This window comes from Gossypium raimondii, chromosome 10 (genome assembly GCF_025698545.1).
Source record: "Gossypium raimondii isolate GPD5lz chromosome 10, ASM2569854v1, whole genome shotgun sequence".
In the NCBI taxonomy this organism is placed as follows: domain Eukaryota; kingdom Viridiplantae; phylum Streptophyta; class Magnoliopsida; order Malvales; family Malvaceae; genus Gossypium; species Gossypium raimondii.
The window spans coordinates 28,875,781-28,899,778 of record NC_068574.1 but is presented as its reverse complement, the minus strand read 5'-3'; the positions used below and the strand labels follow the sequence as shown (position 1 = coordinate 28,899,778).

At 32.8% G+C, this 23,998-nt stretch overlaps 2 protein-coding genes across 5 annotated transcripts; one reads left to right on the top strand and one right to left on the bottom strand.

Annotated features, from left to right (window-relative positions):
- The first annotated feature begins 2,140 nt into the window (after positions 1-2,140).
- Positions 2,141-4,488, top strand: LOC105777735 (60S ribosomal protein L13a-4). The gene is made up of 4 exons (XM_012601132.2): positions 2,141-2,524; positions 3,401-3,517; positions 3,629-3,716; positions 4,156-4,488. Exons 1-4 carry the CDS (start codon positions 2,253-2,255, stop codon positions 4,297-4,299), a joined length of 621 nt encoding a protein of 206 aa, XP_012456586.1. The 5' UTR covers positions 2,141-2,252; the 3' UTR covers positions 4,300-4,488.
- A 6,205-nt stretch (positions 4,489-10,693) lies between these two features.
- LOC105777414 (protein arginine methyltransferase NDUFAF7 homolog, mitochondrial) lies at positions 10,694-20,029 on the bottom strand. 4 transcript variants are annotated; one of them, XM_012600669.2, is made up of 14 exons: positions 19,829-20,029; positions 19,678-19,754; positions 19,293-19,404; positions 18,767-18,849; positions 17,792-17,857; positions 16,627-16,727; positions 15,600-15,718; positions 15,068-15,108; positions 14,502-14,590; positions 13,512-13,680; positions 13,313-13,429; positions 12,291-12,335; positions 11,681-11,809; positions 10,694-11,081 (listed from the first exon to the last, which is right to left on the bottom strand). In XM_012600669.2, the coding sequence occupies exons 1-14, from the start codon at positions 19,887-19,889 to the stop codon at positions 10,947-10,949; spliced, it is 1,344 nt and encodes a 447-aa protein (XP_012456123.1). In that variant the 5' UTR covers positions 19,890-20,029; the 3' UTR covers positions 10,694-10,946. The 4 variants fall into 4 exon arrangements, with proteins under 4 accessions (XP_012456123.1, XP_012456125.1, XP_012456127.1 ...); XM_012600671.2 differs by having other exon boundaries at positions 19,293-19,347; XM_012600673.2 differs by lacking the exon at positions 19,678-19,754 and having other exon boundaries at positions 19,293-19,347; positions 19,829-20,008.
- Between the last annotated feature and the right edge of the window lie 3,969 nt (positions 20,030-23,998).

Here is a 23,998-nt window from a genome sequence, read left to right as displayed (position 1 = left end):
TTTTTTTAGGTTTTCTATTTGGTTGTTGATTTTAATTCTTCTGCTGTTTTTTTCATTTAACTTTGATGCTTTTGCTGTTTTTTTCGCCTTTGATTTACTCCATTTCGTTCAAACTTGTGTTGATTTTCCAAAGCTTTATAATTATTATTACATAATGGATATTAGAATTGTTGTATTTATGGGGGGAATTTCAATAATGTTGAAAGGATTTGCTTTATTTTATTCAATTATGTTGGTTTAATATGAGAGGGAAATGATGTGGGAATCTGATGCCATTTCCCCTCATGATATTATGGCTAATATGATTATTTTGATGTGAAATGAGAGGGTTACAGTAATGTTCTAGTTGTAAAGAAGTAGATTCTTAAAGTCTAATTTGGATTCCATGAGAATCATTTAGCCTAAAGAACATTAATGGTTAGGGGTTGCAGTACCTTGAAGTTAGAATTATGAGTTGAAGTATTTGCTTTATGCTCTGTTCAGTTGCTGAAACATGGGCTCCAAGATTAAAGTTCGACATCTTGTTCTTTTGAACTTAGGAATTCCAAACTTTTTAGCTTAATTTGGAGATTTTTCAATAATAATGGGCACAAGTTATGTATTATCTATGCTTAAATCATTAACATATTGTTTATGATTCATCAATCCTTGCATTTCTCATACTGTATGTTCTGGTTGCGGCATTTAGAAGTGAATAGTCTCGAACTTTGCCCCTCTTTATTATATTTAAAAACCTTCAAATTTCTGTCTTTTATCTTTATAATTTTTAAAATTTGTGTTTTTGCATATTTACAATATTACAGTTCATTTATTTTGATCAAATTACGTAATATTTACAATATTATCGTTTGTGTTTTTAAAGTGGGTAAAAAACATGTTGATCGAAATGATGCAAATTTTATGGAATACGAAAATATTAACAGGACATATGAGAATATTATTGATTCATAAGATGTGCATGATGGTGAAACTGATGATAATGATGATGATGGTGAATCAAACAATTCAAGTGGTTTTGAAATGGAATTAACAAGAAATGTTATAGCTTCTAATTTAATGAATTCACTTTAAATTACAAATGCTAATGTAAGATTTTAATATTTATATTTGGTATATATATAAATATTACCCTTTTGAAACTTTAAGCTAAATACATATAATATTTTAATTTGTTAGGTTTATGTTATCTATGTTATGTTAATATCCAATATGATTATATATTCAAATTACATTTTAAAATAAAATTATTAATTAAAAATATTTCTTAAAATAATACAAATGTGTTAATATCTAATTTTATAAATAATTAATATTAATTATTTAAAATATTTAATTTATATTTCATATATTAAAATATTAACAACATGTTATAATAAATTATTTTTTATATTCTTGTAAAAATATCATAATATTAACTAATTTGAACATTATTTAAATGTATATTTGTTACTTTATAATACCATATGTAAAATAGACATTTTATTTCTTAAAAATACTTTTTGACAGTAATACTATATACTTAAATATTAAACCAAACTTTTAAAAGTATTTCTCAAAAGCACTTCTCAAAAACAATTTTTCACAAACACTTCTTAAAAGCACTTTTTCACAATACTTTTTAAAAACAATGCTAAACTAGCCCTAAATCTTAAATTTAAACGTAGTATTGAGACTAAATTTATAATTTGACTCTTTTATATGACCTAACAAATAAAGAGATCAAAATTAAAATTTTACCATTAAATTTTTTATATAGAAATTTAATACCTAAATTTGATTTTAATATATTACATAATTTTTAATATTATATTAATTATTACGAGATTAAATAAAAATATATATCATACAAATTAAAATATATTATTAAAAATATAAAATAATCAAAATCTAATTGAAGTTTAAAAAATACATGATTAGTTATAAATTTTAAAGAGGGGAATTTCGGTAATTTTCTAGGAAAGTTGAAACTCCTCAAATCTCGTGGGGTTCAGATTATTTTGCTATGGAATATGCAAAGGGTTGGCAAAGGGTTGTAAATTTAGGTCAGAGTAGTTGGGCCTGAGTTAACCAAAGTCCATTCCTTTTCTCTTACTTCATGTCTTTTTGTTTCTTAACCCAAAAACCAACCCTAAAAAAGAGCCTGTTAAAAACCCTAGAGGCTGCAACCAACATAATTTTGTTGGAAGAGCGGCAGCGGCAGCAGCAGCAGCAGCAGCTGGGCTAAGCTATCAAGCAAAGAAGAAGAGGAAAAGATGGTTTCAGGCTCAGGGATCTGCGCGAAGAGGGTGGTGGTGGATGCTAGGCATCACATGCTAGGAAGGCTGGCATCGATATTGGCCAAGGAGTTGTTGAATGGGCAGAAAGTAGTGGTGGTGAGATGTGAGGAAATTTGCATTTCGGGTGGATTGGTGAGGCAGAAGATGAAGTACATGAGGTTCTTGAGGAAGCGTATGAACACTAAGCCTTCTCATGGTCCCATACACTTTCGTGCTCCTGCTAAGATCCTCTGGCGTACCATTCGTGGGTATGTTTCTGTTTTCATTTTATGATGGATATTTGGTTTATTGATTTCAAGTTTTTTGTATATGTTGTTGGAAAATCTTGTAAAGAATGAAGAGGAAGTTGCGTGCTGTTTATGTTTGATAATAAAAAGTTTAGATGGATTTTCTGATTCCTCATTATTCATTTAAGAAATGGAAAGTACGAATGTGCTTGAGGTTATTATCTGTGAGTTAAGAGAATACAGCTGTGAAAATATATGGATCTTATGGTGCAAAGGGTGTTTTGATTCATTATATATGAAGTTTACACTCACTGCATTTTCAGTTGTGATGTAGTTTTGTTAAGTGTTGTGAATGGTGCATGAGGTATGGTGTGATGGTTGCTCACTTTGTCCCTTAATCATGTGGTTGAGTTCAATTCTTGCTTATGGAAATCAAGCACATTTCATGGTCAGCTGTTTACCTCTTCAGAGAGCATTCGTGATGAGGGGATTAGTCACTACTGTTAGTGGTGGATACTCTGGTTCAGAACAAAAAAAATGGTACATTAGCCATTTTTAGGTGTTAGAACCTTTATATCGTGCAAGGTGCTAAAAAGTGCTTGCTTGACTGAAAGGAGCTCATTGAATGTTTGCGTATATACAATTCTGATAATAAACTCTGAAGAGTAGTTTAGTTTATCCTACAATGCTTGCAGAGTTTTCTTTTTCCTTTGTGGTCAATATACATTATTTCTTTATGGTTCACATATATTGTTGAATACTCGAATATTGAGAAGTAGATAGTTCATTTATTCCTTTTCTTACTAGTAAAAGTATGGTGAATGAAATAAATTAAATATGAAGGTGCACACCTTAACTATGCTGCTTATGATTATTTATATTTGTTTTTTATTGCAGTATGATTCCTCACAAGACTAAACGTGGAGCAGCAGCTCTTGCTCGCTTGAAGACTTATGAGGGGATTCCTGCACCTTATGATAAGATGAAGAGGATGGTTATTCCTGATGCTCTCAAGTGAGTTTTTGGTGGTCAATTTCTTATCCGCAAATTAGATTTCCTTCACTTGCATTGATCACTGACTAGTTATGTACAATGATTTAAAATTCTTCTTGGTTTTTAAATTAGGGTTTTGAGGCTTCAGAAAGGACACAAGTACTGCTTGTTGGGCAAGCTCTCATCTGAGGTTGGATGGAATCACTATGACACTATCAAGGTGAAGACTGATATTTGGCTTGTTTTCATTTAAAGTTCATCAACATAGAACGTTGTTTATTACATTGTTATAACCTAAAAGCTTTTTTGCTGAACGCTTTAATCCTAGTAAACTCCAAGAAGGTTTTTATAGAACGAGATCTTACATGCAAGCAAGAGAACATCACTTTTTGTTTTGTACTCATCCTATGTTGCTCAGTCTCTGGTTTGAAGGTTGGGATCTGATTTGAGCATGCATGCTCGACTTTTCCCAACTTTTTTTACCATGTATTGCTGACTGCTCAATTCTTTTATTGAGTGTTGTTTACTTGGATGAAATACTCTTATTTTGGTATTTGATATTGTACAGTTCTTCATCTTTTTGTTATACACACAACTATCTAAACCTTGGGAGTTGATAACTTCTGTTGATTTCCTGATTCCTTGTTTCTTCCCTCCAGGAGCTCGAGAGGAAGAGGAAAGAGAGAGCTCAAGTGGCATATGAGAGACGGAAGCAACTCATTAAGCTTAGGGTTAAAGCTGAGAAGGTGGCGGAGGAGAAGCTTGGTGCGCAGTTGGAAGTTATTGCTCCCATCAAATATTGATTCATAGACCAAGGAGTGTTGAAACAATCTGGTTAAGTTCAATGCATTTTGATAGTCTTTTTTTGAGTGACTCATAATCTTACTGTCCTCGTATCTTTTGAAGTAGATGATGTTATGCTTATATACATTTTGTATGGTACTCTGGTTTTTTTGTCCTCCCAATATTTGCTTCAGAATCATTTTCATTCACTTTTGGATTATATGGCTTACTTTATATCCGATGTGTGTCATCACATAACTTATTATATTATATTTGACCAATATTATAAGTATTTCAAACCTAAAATTTATAGGCATATTCTAACATTTGTGTTTCATTTAATTTAATTTTTAATTTTTAATTTGTAGTTTTGTCAAATCATTTCAAAATGAATGAAAATTTAATTTTTTTAACTTTGTTGATGTAATATATATATGAATTATCATGTGGGTGATAAGTCGGTATTTAATTAATTTTAAAGTTTTTGAAGTTATAAATTTTTATAAGTTTTAAATTTTAAAATTTAAAAATTAATTAAGTGTTAACATGTGATTTATGTGTATGTGAAGCAAAATTAAAGAAAAAGTTAATCTTTTCATTCATGATCTAATAAAGAAAAACATAAGTTTAAGAATTAAAAGAAGCAAATGAAATGTATATATATTAGAGCAATTGAAACTATGGAGCTTAAGCACACTATGTTCATAAAATGATTAATTTGTGAATGGGGCTTCAATATTTAATACTTATATTCGACTTTATCTATTTTCTAATTTTATTTATATATTATGTATTTATATCATATAAAAATAAATATAATATTATATTTTAAATAGTAGAAAAAATATGTTAAGCTAAAATTTTAAGAAAAGAAATATATAAAATCAATAAATTTAAAAAGTAAAAAGAATCATATGGCCAGATTAAATAAGATTGAATTAATCGATAATATTATAAAACGGCCTTGCAATTTACAATTAAATATGAAATGATGCAGCATAATTCACCTTGCTATGTGCCACTACATGACGATTGCATGTATTTAAAAATAAAGTTTTCTTTTAATGAAAAATTTGAAGCATGAAATATTTTCTAAATATTAACAGTAAAATGTAACATATGACGCCACACAAAAATATGTAATGATTTATGCGTATAAAAAATTATCATTTTATTTTTGAAAAACATGCAAATTGATTGGTGAGAATTGAGATGTCACATTTTAAAATAATATAATTATTTTAAAATTAAATATAACTCTTTTGGCAAAATGAAACTTTGTTTTTCTTCCTTCTAAAATTTTCTTATGTTGGCGAAATGTTTTCTTTTCTTTTCAAAAATTTGAAAATTTTAAATAATTGTTTCAAAATGCTGATTTTTTTTAAGTTTTGTAAAGCATATTTTTTCACGATTTTAAGTACTTTAAAATATTATTAAATTTTTAAAAATATTTTTATACACTAAACATTTTTAATTTAATAATTTAAATATTTTAACATTTCAAAATTAGATATTAATGATGTTATATTTTTCTATAGTTAACAAATATTTTATCCCTCATATTTTAAAATTAATTCAAACTCATATTTTTACCATTATTAATTGTTTTCAATTTTATTTTCACACAGCATCATTGTATATTGCCTCATGTCAGTTCTAATATTAAAATTAAAAAAGAAAAAGAAAAACGTTCTTCAAGATGTAATAAGTGTCACTCCGTTTCATATTTAAGGGTGTTAATGACACATGTATTATATTAAATATTCAAATATAGTTATTCATGATATTATTTTTTACAAATATGAATGAATTTGAACAAATTTTGAAGTCTTCATTTTATTCTAAGTCTTGAGTAAATATGAATGATATAAAATCAACTTCACCCATAAATACATTTGTTATCATTACCCCATCTCTCTCTATATATGTTGATATTAAAAAGTGGCATAGAGATTGAAGTCAATTCATCCTATTTAGGCTGAAAGCTATATAAGGTGTGGACAAAGAAGTTAAGTTGAGAAGAAAGAGGAGCTTGGAAGAGAGGATGAAGGGGTAAGTTTGGAGCCTAAAAGAGAGTCTGTGTTTAAAGAGCCCTTGGCTCAAGGATGAGTGAGACGTAAATATGGATTGACTTCCCTTGCCACATGTTAGCTCCTATTGTTGCTAATAGAGTCATTGTTCATAAAAAGTTGTGCTAACATTTTCATATTTTCTTGCATAAGTGTAAATTGTTGTGAATCAGAGTCTAGATTTTGTGAAGTTTGGCCACCATGGGGGCGTTGGGATTGCCCTAAGAGGGTGGTGGGTTGGTTTGTTGGTTCGGGTATCGAGGATAATACTTGGGTAGGTGTAGTGTGTGTAACTTATATGAAATAGATAATAGGGCCATACAAGTTGCGTTGTGATTGTTGCTAAGGATATTGTTGCCTCCTGTTAATCTGGAACTAATTTTGAATCATCTGAGGTTGTGTCTAGGCTTGTGATCTGATTCTCGTTCTTCTTTATTTGATGGAACACCTAAGGCAAAGTGAACCATGTTGTTTCACACTCACCACACCAATTGTTATACTAGAAAGTAGCGTAGAGATTAAAGTTGATCTGTAACACCCCTAACCCGTATCCGTTACTGAAACAGAGTTATGGAACATTACCGAAGTTTTCAAATCAAACAGACATAAATTTCCAACTATTCAAATCATATCAATAAGCACTTTAAAACCAATTCAAAACATATATATTGTCTCTTAAACGAGCCCTCGAGGCTCAAATTACGCGTTAGAAACAATTCGAGACTAAATCGAAAACTCAAAGAATTTTTCAGAAAGTAGTAAAAATTTTCAAAACTGCAGGGGTCACATGGCCGTGTGGCCAGGTCGTGTGGGCATTCGAAGTAGGGACACACGGTCATGTCCCAGCCCGTGTCCGTGCCCATATAACTCACTGAATTGGGTCACATGGCCAAGCCACATGCCCGTGTGCCAGACCGTGTACCCTTCGAAATAACCCCACACGCCTGTGTGCCAAACCGTGTGCTAGGCCGTGTAACAACCTGACTTGCAACCCTTCAAAAGCTATAGAGGACACACGGTCGTGTCATTTTACAAGCCATTTTTCTCACCCAAACTAGCATGTACCTATAACCAAAATGCACATATACACAAGCCTTTATAAGGTACCAAAATCAAGCATAAACAAATCATATACATATGGTATAACATCATACAACCACTATACCCTTAGGCACCTCAAACGACAAAATATAAACATGTTCAATCAAGTGTTCAATTTGGCCAAAATGACTAGCTAACTTTCAACTAAACTTGCATTAACTCAAACCATTGAATTAACTTACCATAGCCTATCACATGGTACAAAATATGCCATTCATCCACTAATACTAATAGACATATATATATATATATATATATATATATATATACCTTTCTTATCAAGATACCAAACAACAAGAAGTTACAAGACTTATACAATATGTATATTCATCTATCACAATTCAAAACTATTAAGCCAAACATCGACCATAGTAAGGTTAATTTTTACATACCATAAACTAAGCTCATATCAACATCAAAATGCTAAATCACAAGCCAAACCAAATGGCTATTCCAACAACCAAAACATATGACCAACATTAGCCATAATACCTATACATGCCATTATAACCAAAATTAAACATCCAAAAGTATCGAAAGAACTGATAGATAGTGTGATAGATCTTCGACAACTTTCCAACCCGAACGAGCTTCCAACAACTACAAACACAAAAAAATAACACGAAGTAAACATGTCATGCTTAGTAAGTTCGTAACCAATATATTCTAAATCTGTCAAAACATTAAACAACCACAAAACATGTATATCCCAATTCAACATGAGCACAACTAATTTGAAAACTCATATATATACATTCTTAATTTTAATTTCAACAAAGGTACACATTACCTACCTTTCATCATATTAATGTAATTTATATTGAAAACTCTTACCGAAGCTCACGCGAGGTAATAATACGATGGTTGACAATCCCTTTTCGTAATTCGATAACAGAATTTATCCCTTTTCATAGTTCGATAGTTGAAGCTATCCATTTTCATAATTTGATAGTCGTCACAATCCCTTTTCATTGTTCAATGGTCGTCACCATCCCTTTTCATAGATCGATAGCCAAAGCTATCCCTTTTCATAGATCGATAGCCGAAGCCATCCCTTTTCATTGTTGATGGTCATCACCATCCCTTTTCATAGTCGATAGTCGAAGCTATCTCTTTTCGTATTTGATAGCCGAAACTATCCCTTTTCATTTGTCGATGATCGACGTTACGCCATTGGATTTTTTCGTCAACACTCAATTTAATATTATACAATAATAGCATTCAATTCATAAAATAAAAACGAAACTTAAACGTACTAACTTACCTCGACGATAAACGTAGAAAAATGAAGTCGACTAATCCTAAATTTTTTCTTTGCCTTGATCTAGAGCCGTACGTGGTTTATCTTGATCTAAATGAATAAATTCGGCTCAATTCAATAATCATTCTATTCTATTTAACTCAATTTCACATTTTAGCAAAATATAATTTTGCCCCTATACTTTTAATTTCTTTACAATTTAGTCCTTAGGCTCATAAAATTAAATTCATGCAATTTCACCCCTACTCAAGCCTAGCCGAATATTATACAAGCTTATAGCATCCCACACATTTCATTAATTCATAAATTACACCATGAATATTTCACAATTTTCAATTTAACCCCTAATTAACAAATTTATCAAAAATCACTTAACAAAAGTTATTTATCTAACAGTGATTCATTTTCTTCCATTATACATCACCAATAACTAAAATGCATTCATGGTAAAACCCTAGAAATTCAACAATTTTACAAATTAGTCCCTGGGCTAGCTAGATTAAGCTACAACGACTCCAAAAATGTAAAAATCATTAAAAACGCGGGATGAAATACGCTTACATGCAAGAGACTTGAGTAGCCAAAAGTTCAAGCTCCTTTAATGGAGTTTTCTACCCTAATTTTCGGTTGAAAGGATGAGTATAACAAGATGATGGCTTTGTTTTTAGCCATTTTACTATTATGCATTTATTAAATTACCAAATTAACCTTAATTAAATACCTTTAAAAACACATATAAAATGTCCATAATTGTCCACTCATGATACCAATAGTTTAATTACAACATAAACCCTCAAACCATTTAATAGCATAACCATTAGATTCTTTTAACTTATAGAACTCAAGTTTTGCACTTATTGCAATTTAGTCCTTTTTATCGAATTAAGCATGCAAACGGTAAAATTTCTTAACAACATTTTTAAACAGTACTACTATTATGCTGTAGACAATAAAATAATGAAATATATATCTCAACGTCTGATTTGTGGTCTCGAAATCACTAATCCGATTTCACTGAAAACGAGCTGTTACATGATTCACCCTAGTTAAGCAAAGAGCTATAAGGTGTGAATGGAGGAATTAAGTTGAGAAGAGAGGATAAAGGGATGACTTTGGAGCCTAAAAGAGAGTATGTTTGAGATGAATTTGAACACACTATCAATCTTGTGAGTGAGAACGAAAGTAACAACCATATGGAGATGAAGCCTCGGGCCAAACTATTCCGTGAGGTTTCCAAGTTTTATATTGTGTTGTTCGGTCGACAGCAATGCAATCAAACTTTGGGAGAAAATTTAAGTCTTCCATAGTGTTAACACATACATGTTACATCAAGAGCATCGAAGCATTATAATCACTTGGCTCTACCAAGCATGTCTCATTTGTCAAAGATAAATTTTTGTTAAATCACTCGCAAACCAAACTATATAAGTCATTTCGTCAAGACACTCATCACTTATCAACTATATACCTTGCAACCTGATTATCTAATACCACGTCACCAGCCTAACAAGGAACCAAGAAACGACTGATCGACCTATCAAGAGGCAATGGAAGTCAATCCATTTTTATGTCCCACTCTGTCCCCGAAAAAAGTGCACTTTAGACTCCAAATTCACCCTTCAGGCTCCTCTCCCAACTCCCCTCCTCCATCTACACTTCACGAGAACCGATACCAATCCCTACGCTACTTTATATTGAAAGGGTTATATCAACTTTGACAATTAGTAAACATTTTAGTTCATTATTAATTTCAATTTTTTTAGGGCATGCTTTTATAAATTTTCTCGTAACCTTTTTGTACCGTAATAAAAAATTTGCCAGCGAAAGTCTTTCAGTTTTGTAGCAAGACTGCAAATGATACAGTGGCATCTTAACAGGAAGCAAAATGCGTTGGGTTTTGACTTTTGAGTAAGCATATCAGGCAAGCTCGATTCTTCATTAATGCCCCCTCCCCACAAAAAAAAAAAAAAAAAGAAAAGAAAAGAAAAGAATCTGTCCAAGTAATTTATTATCCTCCTTTCTCTATGGGAAAAAAGTAATATTTCTACAGCTGAAATAAATAAGGGAAAAAAATCTGTGAACTTTAATAGCATAACAATATTACTATGAAAATGGAAACACTGACTCAGACCACCAAACTACTCAGATTCCATCAACAATGACCTTGAGGTATTATAAACCTGTTACTTCTGAAAGTCAAAGGGGCCGGCATTTCCGCATTTTCACCGTTGATAACTTAATTGATATTATGTGTGGGAACGCTGAGGTAGAATTTAGTGTTCTTGAAGTCATCCAGAAGAGGGTTGTATCCGTCTTTTGTTCTTGTCTTGGATGGCAAGCCAAACTCTTCCATGAATGAAGATGTATCGATCTACAAATATAGGAAAGAGGAAATGGTTAGTGACAGTGAATTTGCTGAAAAGTAACTACTTTTACTAGTAGAATATAGTGTGCTGTCAACAATATTAGGGATTCCCTGGAGATTTTTGAAATCCAAGGACTAAAACCCTCTTCTGGGATACGAATGACAGATTTAAACGATAACAATGCTGTCAGCAAAGGTCTAGCTGCACTGATATTTATAATTGGTTGAGTTATTACACTCCATATTCATAAAAGCAGTTAGACTAACACACTGCTATCACTATATTTTCATCGTTGCAAATTGGAAACTTGTCCCAAAAGTTGTCCGAATGCATTTTTTGCCTCTTATATTGCAGAGGCTCTTAAGGTTATAAGATTAACACGTTTTAACAAACCAGACTTGCTATATTTATATTTTGTTCCCCAGAGAATTATTGGTAAGATTGGTCTCATGCCATGATACTGTTTTGGAAATATACCCTTCCATGGTTTTGAAATTTCACAATAACCAGGAGAGACAGCCAGCCAATATTTTATATAGTTTTCTCCTAAATTACTCTTTTTATTAGAAATAGAAATCCCACATCATAAAAGAAGTGAACTTACTGTGATAGTTCGCCTCTTTTTCCCCTGCGGGGATGATTTATCCTTTTGCAGTTTCAGCCATCCAGAACAGTAATGATCAATGCGTTCCAAAAGCCAAAAGTCAGTAGGAAAGAAGATGTCAGCATCTCCCTGTCGAAGAAAGTACCACAAAAACAGATCTTGACATTTTAGATAGGTTCAACTTCAAAACCTCAAAATTAAAGAAAAGAAAACTATACTGCCAGATGCTATCAACTTGCATTATGATTTTATTTACATAATGATGCTTGAGGCTCATAGATAAGGAAAGATGTAAACTAGCCCTCATATCTCAGTTTGTAGAGTTCGTCACTAGGAATATGGGAAAGGTTGTGGGCTCTTCGTTAAAGCTGAAGAGCTTCACCAAGAATTTTCCACAAAATCTCAGTCTTCAGCATCATTTGGAGATATATTTAGTTAAATAATTTTATAGTCCATTGATAACCTAGTACTACTTTTCCTAGTTGTTGAGCTTTATCCAGCCAGACAAAGCTAACACTACTATAAACAGTATGTACAATGTCATTTACATAAATTTCATTTAAATTTAGCATTACCAAATGAAAGAAAACAAAACAAAAAAAAAAAGCACCTTTGCATAAAGATAATTGCTGTAGTCTGAGCTATGGCCATCTTTCTGCAGGAAATAAAAAAGGTGCACAGGTTAGACAAGATTGCGGAACCAGTGTCAAACGTAAAATCTTCATCAGGAGGCTTTCTTTCTGTAGTTTCCAGGAAACAAATAAAGAATAAGACCTTGAAAACCATACAAATATCTAACCATGCTTCTAAGCACTCTCATTCATATGGGAAAGTGAAGACCCTGATATTAGAGTAATTACACAATGTATCTCAGGCAACTATAAACCACAAAATAATACTAATAAAGCATTAGATGGATTATGGCTATTTGCCGGTTAGATAAACTGGCTCTTCTGAACAACCGTCATCCACAGTAAGCTTTATGCTATGTTACTTGGACACGAGTAAGGTTTTCATGTATTTGGGAGATTCTTGGATGTGAAATCCCCATATCCATGAGTCGAACACAAGTATTGGACACAGGTACTTCAACAAAAATGAAGAGCCGAAGAAACATAGTTTACATGCACCTTGACAAATTTGTAGTTTTAGAAAATGTCACAGCTAAGATACAATCAGCAGCAGAATAAGCAATGTTGAGAATAAGATTCAAATTTGACGAATCTAGGACAACTTCCTTTTGGAATTTTATTTATTTTGAAGCAATGTCAATGCAGTACTGAAGAAATATCAGCATAGTTAAAATCACAATTTGCTCTAATCATAATAATGAAGATCTTCATAACAGACATTGCGAATTTTTATTCATTCTCTATAATAGTTAAATGAATAATTTAGTCAGAACTAGCAGCAACAAAATTCATCTTCATTGGTGAAGAACTCCTCTCTTGAACAGCTTTAGGCACTAGTTTAAGGAAATCAATCTTAAAATTATACCTATATGTATATCTGAGAGTAAAAAGTAAAGAAACCCTGGCTATGCTCTTCACTACCAAAGGCTGATTCAGGGATCAAACCCTAACAACTTCAACTAAAATAAATAAAGAAATAAAGAAAAGATAAAGAAACTACCTTGGTTGAAACTAGTGGAGCTCTTTCACCAGGTACCTTCACATCAGGTAGGAAACTGAAGTCTGAAGCAATCAAAGACATTTTTGGTAATGCTGCATGTAAAACTTCAAGAAGTTTCTGCATACATCAAAAGAAATATTATAGCAAAGAGTAGTTTGCACTTTGAACCAAAAACAAACCTTTTAAAAAGTTCTCTAACCATGCAACCAGTTGGAAGCCAACATCTTCGTGGTTTTGGAAACAATTTAGACCAAGCTTTTGACACAATGCTACTTTGCTTGGTATCGTTTTTATCTAGTTCCAGAATTTCGACACAACGTTTAATTAATGAGTCTTGTAAAGGTTTATATAGTTCTGATAGTCCTTCCCTGCAAAAGAAGGAAAATGAGGGTGTTGGCAGAAGATCATTGAAACCATCACACATCTAACAATGTACTAAAGATATTAATTCTTTGCAATGTGAGTAGCTTTGCTAAAATGTCTAAAGATATGTCCCTTCACTATATAACTAAAAATAAGTAGGCATAAAGGAGTTCTTTGAGTAGAGTAGGATGTTTCTTTTTCAACTTTAGAATCTAATAAACGAGCAGAGTATGCCTGAAGTCAACAAATAGTTAAAATTGTTAAAGCATACAGCATGGAAGTTATAACTTCGACAATCATTTGCCAGAGATCAGGAGATATTTTACCAACACCTTTAAGGTGAACACTCTGCCCATGAGAAGAAGTAGATAACAATAAAGACTAAATGTCTATTTCACCACAATGCATTAGTGACAAAATTCAATGAAGTCTCATAGCCATTTTCTGGATAGAAAATTAATAAAAAATAATGGAACGTTGATGACTTATTTACGAACATAATATCATTGTTAAGATGTGTGGGATCTCACATTGGCTCAGTCTGAAGTACGTGTGCCTTTATATAGGTAGGCCATCTCCACCCATTGCCAATTTTTCTAAGTTGGATGCTTAACACAGTTTTCAGTTGGTACTAAACAAGGTATTAGAACTCAATTTGGTTTCCCTTTTGCAATTTTGTTGTTTGTTATTCTGTAGTTGTCCACATGGTAGATCAGTCTGTATTAGGTTTTTTTACAGTAAGCCAAAATGTGAAGGGAAAGCTTAAAAAGCTATGATGTAATACATAATACATAAAAGCTGTAAATTATAGCATAGTGGTGAATACCTGTCCAGCTGTTTTTCAACCCATACTTCCATCCATGGGGAAACTAGACTTTCAGAATAGATAAGATCATGTGGAAGATTATCAAGCACCTGTGAAAAATCAATCACATAAATTTGGTTTGGTACACAGGACCTAAAATGACCTGCTAGAACCTAAAAGAAGCTTGCCCAGAGACTACTTTTATTTAGAAGGTAAAAATATTTTTATTATTCATGAATATAGCTGACAGGGTTAGAATCTAGAGTCTTTTCACATGGCACAGCAAAAATTTGTTCCCATCAATTTATCATCAGCTGGTCTTACCATCAGCTCTGAAAGAGAATCATCATATCAACTGCCAGTTACATAAAGCAATTCCCATCTCTATCACTCTAACCAAAACCTACATTCATATATTCATATTGATAACCTTTTGGGAAGAGAAATTTAAAGAAGCTCATTCCCAATTATTTGTTTGATCTTTTTACACTTGACCTATTTGTTTAGTTGCTTTGATGTGTTGCAATAAATGTGCAAACTGAACTGGTTACATGGATGACAAAGGATAAAGTTGAGGTAAAGCACACCTCAAGCATTATTACCCAACACGGCTGTTGCTCCACATCTCCTGTTAAAAACAAGAACTGGTTTAATTTCTTTCTTCATGATTGCTAATTCAAGACAAGACCAAGCTAATAAGATACACATATCACCTAAGAATAATTTAAGGTAACAAGGATAAGAAACAAACATAGATGCCACAAACTTGATTCTCTTTCTTTTGCTAATAAAGCAAGCGAACTACAGAATAGTGAAAATGTACCAGCCATGAGAGAGAGAGAGAGAGAGAGAACACAATGCTTTTTCTGCCTATCTGTTTTGCCCAGAAAACTGTACTTATATATTCACATACATGAAGATCAATATGATCATTCATTTCTACATGTTCAGAGGCTAGAAAGAACAAAAGAAACACTAGAAAATAACATCACTCAGAATCTTGGTAGAATAGCATAACAATAAAACATGGGATACCATTCTTGAATATCGTGTATATATAGTTCAAGTAGAAATTACGAAAATAAATCTAAAAAAGGTTCAATATTGAAGAAGGCCTACCCCATCCACTCCTGTCCATGGCATCCCGGTGTTCTACTTTAAATTTTGAAAGGTGACTATTAACTTCTCCTACAGTTTGTTTTTGTATCTCAGCCAATGTAGGACTGATTTCCACTGAGCTGCACAAAATAGAGAACTTTCAGGTACAAGAATCTACGGTGTAAAAATTGGATTCCAAACAGGCCTCTTCATATTTAGAGATGCCAATCAACGGCAGTTAAAGTCAGTAAGATATGCCTCAACTACAAGAAAATTCTCTTACGTTATGCTTGTGAAGATGAATTCAAGAGAGTGGGTTTGGATTTTGTTGGCTATATAAATTATGAGAATGAAATGCGCACGCACTGAGCAAAAATTAGTTAAGATTTAATTTACACCTATATATTTAAAAGGGCACAAATAGATGAATTTCAAATTCACTACTAAATAGGCATCCACCAAAATTTGAAAATAATCATGATGGTCATGTTTAAATGAGCTTTATCACACAATTTATCCTAAACTTGAAATTTTAATTACCAAATGCAACCTTAGGTACTTTTAATTGGTGTAAGCTAAATAGTGAAATTTGAAATACTGGCAGTCTCAACTGCAAATTTTGAGTATTAAAGCTATGTAAAAGCATGCTACTATCTGCAGAAAAGACCTTGAGGACATTGAAGGTAACATCGAAAACCAGTTTCTTTCCCAGACTACATAACTTTATTTGAATGATACCTTCAATCATGAATCAGTTTCATTCCCATGCCACATACCTTTGTTCAACTGATACCTTTTATGAAGTTATGATCTCGGCTAAACTGGGAATTTTATTTATTTGCTTCTAGACAGAACATGGACCCTTTTCTCTCAAATTTTAAAACAATGTAAAATTGCTTTAGCGATGGAATTTTTTAAAGGTGCAGTGTCTTGACATGTTTATTGTGTCCTTACAGAATACATATATTCATAAGTAATGCAAAATAGGATGACGGGATATGATAGCACATTATTTCATCCTAAATAAAGGATTAGCTAACATACATACGTGTATGTCATATTGTTGTAAATTCTTGGAGGCGCATTCAACATTATGTAATCCAGTATGCCCTTTGCACATGTACCAGATCCACCGCCAATTTCATATATCTGAGCACACAGCACAAACAGAATTAATTCAAAAATTAGGTTTATATCCATACAATGATCCCAAGATTTACCACCATTCATGATGGTTTGGGATAAAGATGACTATCAACGTAAAAAGACAATCTAACACTCTTTGTCTACATCTTGTAGAGTTTAAACTGAAACGAGGCAGCAGTTATGTAAACAAACATAGAGGATACTTGTCTTGAAAAGCATCTCTCAAAGTACAATGAGATAAAAACATAAATAACCATACAGAACCTTTTCGAACATAGTTTAACCCTCCAATACCAGATAACCACTGATCAGCTGAACAACAGATATAAAAGTGACAAAAATTCATCTTTCAATTTCCAAATATAGATTTTTCCCTTATATACCTGTGATCCTACACCTCCAAGTCTCCAACAGTGGAAAAATTTGTATTCACCTATTACTGTAATCCTAGCGTAGTTGTGTCTTAGTAAATTAAGTGAAAGTATTACTTCCCAGACTCTAAAGATGACCATTGTGCTTAAAAAACACAAGCAGTTTGAATTCTATAGTCTACAAAATACACAAAAGGAAGAACATTTGATTATTTTTGCATATTAGGATCTTGAACGATGAATTGGTTCCCACAAGATAGGCATCTTCTGGCTATTGCCAAATGAAAGTATGAAGGAGGGCAAGTCACTGTTTTGCATCTAATTATTAACTCAAGAGGATTCAAAAGGAAAATAGAAGCGAACCAAGAGTTCCAAAGCATACATTCTAACATTTGCACCGCAAATTTAGAAATTTTACTTTCCAACACAGAATATCCATGCTAGTAGCACGGAATTAAACATTGTAACAAATTGTACTATGAAGAATCATTACAATGCCTATGAACTATTAAGTTTTCTTGTAAGTTCTAGCTGGAGTGAGAAAATTATCAAAACCATATTCCCCTAAAAAGTAGAGCAGTTTTTTCTAGAAAAAGAGATTGAAAAGGTCAAATTGATTTTAAAAATATAGAAGCTAGAAAATTATAAGTTGACAGCTTGTATGATTTTTAATATAAAGAGAATGAGGGAACTTACTTTTAGTGGAACTGAAAGGTTAGCTGTACGCAATATGGCTTCAGCAATTCCCTGGGCATACCATGGCTACAAGGAAGGTAAAGCTCATAGAAATCACGTCAATAAAGCTCACTACAGGGAAAAGGAGTTAAACTGTTTTGCTATATATGAAGCTCGGTTCAATAGTTTAATGGCCATGGAAAGGAATAAGAGATCAAGAAGACACACAAGGTTATACAAATTCAGACATTCAACAACAGCCCCCACCGACACAGAAGCATGATTACATGCACTTACATATGTGTTGCAAGGTGCAGAGAAAAACAAATAAAACATATGTCAACGTTTTTCCTGCTCATACTACTACGGCCACCTTAAACAAAAGAAAAAGAACAAAGAAATTCAATGTCTAGCCGCAAAACCATCTCATAATATGAAGGCACAGTAAATGGCCCTCGCAGGTTAAAGCCAAATGGTTAATAACATGACAAGCCTGAAGCAGAAACCTATGTAACTCTTCCATAACATAGTTGGAGTAAAAAAAAGGACAAAAGGAAAAACCCTAAATCAGAAAATGAAACAAAGAAAGCAAAGGGAAAGGGGGAGCAATAGAAATCAATTACATAACAAGAGGACAGGTCTTCTTGAAGTAAGGGAACAGAGAGAAAATCAGTTTCCTAAATCTTTTACTAAAACAGCCATTCTTAATAACATCAGTTAGTGAACTTTAAAGGCACAACAAAAAGATATCATAGCCTTCAAGTATTTTTAATCTCAATAATTTAAAACAACACAAAAAAACAAAGTTAAAAAGTACATAAATAACCATAAAAACCGTACTTGCTGCATTAACAGGAAGAGTGGCATGAGCAATGTCACACCAAAATACATGCTAAGATACAGTGAACAATAAACTTCTTTTTAAAAAAATTGAATAAATAGATCTTTGCTCAAGTGCCAGTAATGTTATGGTTGTGAAGTCTGCTAGAGCATTACCTTAAAAAGCTCCACGGGGGTGAACCATGCAATGCCACTCTGCTTATAAATCTTATCCAAGTGTTTCATGTAAGCTTTCCTTCCTAAAACATGCCAAAAGATTGGTTCTACCCTTAGCAATATAGTCTACAATAGAAGACCATCCAGCACCCACAAATGAAGCTTTTAAGGGCCACATCTACTAAATTTATACTTAGTTCTTGCATTTCAAATAACAAATAGTTTTGAACATAAAAGCACAACACAGATTCTATGAGCATAGATTCGAGGACACACAAAAGAAACGCAACTAAATCAAGCTAGTAAGTGATCAATATTGAAGGTTTTGAAGCTACCTAAATATCAACTTCTTTGATGCATAGCTTATATATATATATATATATATCTGTGTGTGTATGTGTTTGGTACTGGTAAGTTAACCATCCTCATTATTTTTTTATTCAAAATCTATCACCAATCCACATGAAAAAGTACAAACACACTACAGAGCTTACAGATAACAAAATCCAAAAACTTCTAACAATACCTTCAAGTTGGTTGAACTTTATGCTCCTCTCGAGCACACCAACAGCACCTGACCTCTGAGAGAAGTACCCATGGTTAGGATCATATAAAGCCGAATGTATGAAATCCCTAACCTGGAATGAAAAAAAAGAAATCCAACCCATCAATCAAAATTGCATGAAATTACAAGGATGCATATCAAATGAACAAGCCTTCAAATCTAAACCAACGCAAAGCAACCAAGTAAAGAAAATCACAATAAATAATCCAATAAACAATGAAATGAAAAACAGACAAAAAATGAATGTAGCCAGAATAATGCAATGATATTAACAAATATAAAAAAAAATCAGAAAGAAAAGGGAAAACCCAAGAATTAAAAGTGGAAAGAAGTTAAAATGACATACAAGAATGGGTTTTTCTCCAACAATGCGGGTGGAGGAGAAAGCTTGAAATGATGGAGCAAATGGCTCATTTGGGGTAACTTCAGAGACATAAGTGAATGAATAAATAAAACATTTAAATCAATTAAGAGAGTGAGAAAGAGACAGAGAAAACCTTTAAGCTTGCTAAAGATAAATGGAAAAAGCTTTCCACTGGAATTAGAACGAGGGAGCATGACCTGAACCTGTGTTAGATTCTTTCTTGAAGGACCTGGCTTTTTTTTTTCCTTCTGATGAGGGAGAGGGACTCCTTAAACCCTTGTTCCCTTTTCCCTCTTAGTTTTCTTGGTTTACAACATCATTGCTTAACTGGAATGGATTAGGGCTATATTAGAATGTAACAGATTGACGAATATATTTTTTAATATATTTTTTATATCAATTTAATATTAAAGAATAATATTTATCAAAAGAATAATATTTAAACATAAAATATTAATTAATTTGTTTATAATAAATTATAATCAAAATCTTTAATATATTTTATTTTAACATTTAAAAGATTTTATATTGAATTATATTAAAAGGATTTTTTATTTTTATATTAAATTGTATTAAATAAAAAAGTGATAATATTAGTATGGCATAAAGGTGATCATGGGCCGGGCTGGACCCAGATAAAATTTTAGGCCCGTTTTCTAGGCTCGGCCCAACCTGAAATATGGGCCTAAAAATTTATCCAAGCCCGGCCCGAAAGAAAATTGCTAAGCCCGAGCCCGGCTCAGCCCAACCCATATTAAATATATATATTTAATTTATATAAAATATATATATATTTGATTAAAAATAAAAATATATATTTACTATATAATTGGTTGGTAGATGGACCCGGCCAAAAAGTTTTACTGAGGCTCACCCGCTTTTCTAAACAGCCTCATTTTTTTGTCCAAACCCATATTTTGGGCTTATATTTTCACCCGAACCCTCCCATTTTTTGGGCCGTGCCGGGTAGCCCAACCTATGATCACCTCTAGTATGGCATACTTCCAAGTCAATATCCTATAATTATATACAAAAAGTTATACTACTCTACCACCACACTTATTTACACATACAAAAAGTGACAATCTGCAATTACATACAATTTTCTCACCCATGCTAATCGCATAGAAGGTTGTAGACTTGGGGCCTATTTGGATAGATGCTTACCTTCAATGTAGTGCATTTAGCTTTATTTTTATCTCACGCTACAATATTGCTACGGTATCTAACCTCACCGCCACCACTATTTTTACACTAATCATAGGTAAACGCACCGCTCGTTTAAAGGGGTCCTTAGGAAAATGAGCATTTGCATTGGATGATTAAGAATTTGAATAAAAAGAGAAAGAAATAAATAAGAAGCCTTTGTAAAAGCCAATCTTCATGAAATTCAACCTTTGAACCAGGACTTCAAAGGAGCAAAACAATACGAAGGAAGTTGGATACTTTTTTACTGACTTCATTTTGGCATCTTATTTTGATTGAAGTTTAAAGACTCCATCCATATTAGCTCTTTTATATCTTCTTCGTTCAAGGTTGATCAACTGTTTAACGTCACAGCAATAATGTGCAAGCGTACACTATCGATGTAAGTATAGTAGACAGATGTGAGTTTGTCGGATATCAATCCCACAGGGATGGTTATCTTTTGTCTATTAATGCCGGTGCAATAACTAGATAGAAACGAGATAAATTGTGAGGATAGTTGTCGGAGAAACAACTTGAAAATAATAAAATAAAATATGATAATGATAAATTGGGATCCCCAACATGAATCTTCAACAAAATACTAAGTGCTCACAATGTATAAAAGGATAGGTGATTTTCGAGGCAATAAATTTCAATGTATATCTTACCATGCGTCACTCCTTTATTTAATCTGAGACTTAAACATGCACATTAACCCCACCTTCCGATGATGGCAATATGGCACTATTAAGAACAAGTGGACTAAATTCCTCTAATCCTCACTCAAATTCCGTTGTAATGCTTGTTGGCTCGAACTGTCACTGCACTTTCCAGTGTTAGTGACTGCAATAACACTTCCTTGTTAAGAAACATTCAAACCCCAAGATTAAACAATAAAAATAAGATTGAATAAGATAATATTTAACCAAGAATTCATGTGTACTGCCATACAAATAAAAAATAGAGAGTAATCACCAGTATTTAGAAAGAAATAAGAAAGAATTGAGTGGAGAATACTATTCCTAGACAACTCGACTGAATCTCTCCATTCCCTCTTGTCTCGCACTTAGGTCTCATCGTCAAAAGCTAATTTGCATCAATTTTCACATTGGTTCAACTGTGAGAGGCTTAAGCTACCATAGCCACAAGCTTCAAGGTAGGATGAAGAAGATGATGGTCAAGAAAAAGCTCTCCTCCTTTATTTTTGTTCTCACGTTAACCTTTTATGTTCTTTTCCAACAGTATAGGTGTCCTTTCTTTAGAATTATTCTGTCCTTGTACGTACGAGTTGGTTATACCAGACTGGACAGCTCATGCATTTTTAGTTCTTATTTGGACAGCTATCAGGTGCGGCGACAATTCTAGACACAATCTAAAATTAACTCATGCAGCGACATTAATGCAAAAAGATAGCAAAATTAAGATAAAATAGGCTAAGATTCACTGAGTTATAAAATGCAATTTACTAAACTGAAAATGCTAAAATATATGCTAAGGATAACTAAATGGGAACAATTTAACCAATAAATAAGGAGGAAAACCTATGTTCTTTCTAGTGCTATCACACTCCTAAACTTGAGTTTTTATTTGTCCTTAAGTAAAACAAAAACTAGCAAGGCTACAAAAATTTTACTAAGGCAAATGATCATTCTAGCAACTTGAACCTTTTAAACTCCCAATGAATGAATCACATTCAGATGAAAGAATATTGCGTCGACAATACATAAGCGTGAATGAAGAAGGTTGCAACTTTATCAATGCTTGTATCATACTTCAAACCCTAAGTTCTATCTACCAATACAACATTTATTGTATAATACTAAGTATTTATATGTTATATATATTTTTTGGAATAAGGGATATCATTGTATTATTGTACCCTTGTTCTTGAAAAGTAACGATGGAGTGCAACAAACCCCTAAGGAGTACGTAATTGCTCCGACACACACTCATGCAGCGATAGCCTTTAGCCAGATTGATTTTTCTAACGCTTGTATTGGAGTGTTCCCTCTTTAACATTCCATACTACACCCACTTTAGAGTGTCTCTAATTTATAACTATATATATAAGCAGCTGTAAAAAGTAGATTCATTCAAGATTTTAGGAATGATAGCAGTCATCCATTACTAATGCAACTTAATCCATTCATCAAAGAATTGAAGCTATAACCTTCTGTCAAATTTATCCAATTCATTGATTGATAATTCTCATGATTTGAGAATTAAGCATCAAATGTAACAAAAAATTTTGAACAATTTTCATTAACTATAATTAAACCTTGCATGCTTCATTACCGAGAAAAATTTAAAATGTGGGTGCATTTCCAAGCCCCATGTACATTCCCCCAAACTTAAAGTTTGCATTGTCCCCAACGCACTAACATAAAAATGTAATGGCAATATGTACTTATCAAAATAAAACTTAGTATTGTGCTGACATCAATCTTTTTGCCCTTGACGATGGAATGTATCTGACACATTCTATCGAGGGTGACTGTGGTGCTGTGAGTAGAGGGCTTTAGCCTGCAGTTGACAAAATGAAACCAGATTTTGCTTTACAGCGTCAGGAAGCGACGGTGTGTCGTATAATTCTTTTGATGGGAACCTGTCCACAATGCTCCTTCGACACACAAGTCTTTCACCAACAGGTCTCGTTTTTCATCTGTGATATCCTCAATGAACTCAAAGTGTTTGTCCATGTCTACCTTGGTGTTGTATAGCTCGTTGATTTTTTTATCGTCTCATGGTATTAAGCCTTCTCGAACAAAAATGAAATCTAACTCATGATCATAAAGGTTAAGCATAAAACTCACGTACCAGTGAAGGAGAATAGCTTCCAGGATACGTGCAAAAAGTTTCCCACTTCAACTTCGAGATGGTTTTGTAGACTTGCTTACCCAAGTCTTGTTATTGCGAAAGGGAAATGCCCTGTTCGAGGTGGAAGTTTCACATCAACATGTTGTCTTGAAATTGTTCTTTTGCTGCTTTATTCAAAAAGATTACTGGTTCATTTTTCTACACGGGCTTGGGGGATTCTGATTCACGAACTGCGATAGTAGAGGATGCATGTTCTTCAGCAGATTTGGTGGCTTTCTTGACTGAGCCTCTCATTTTT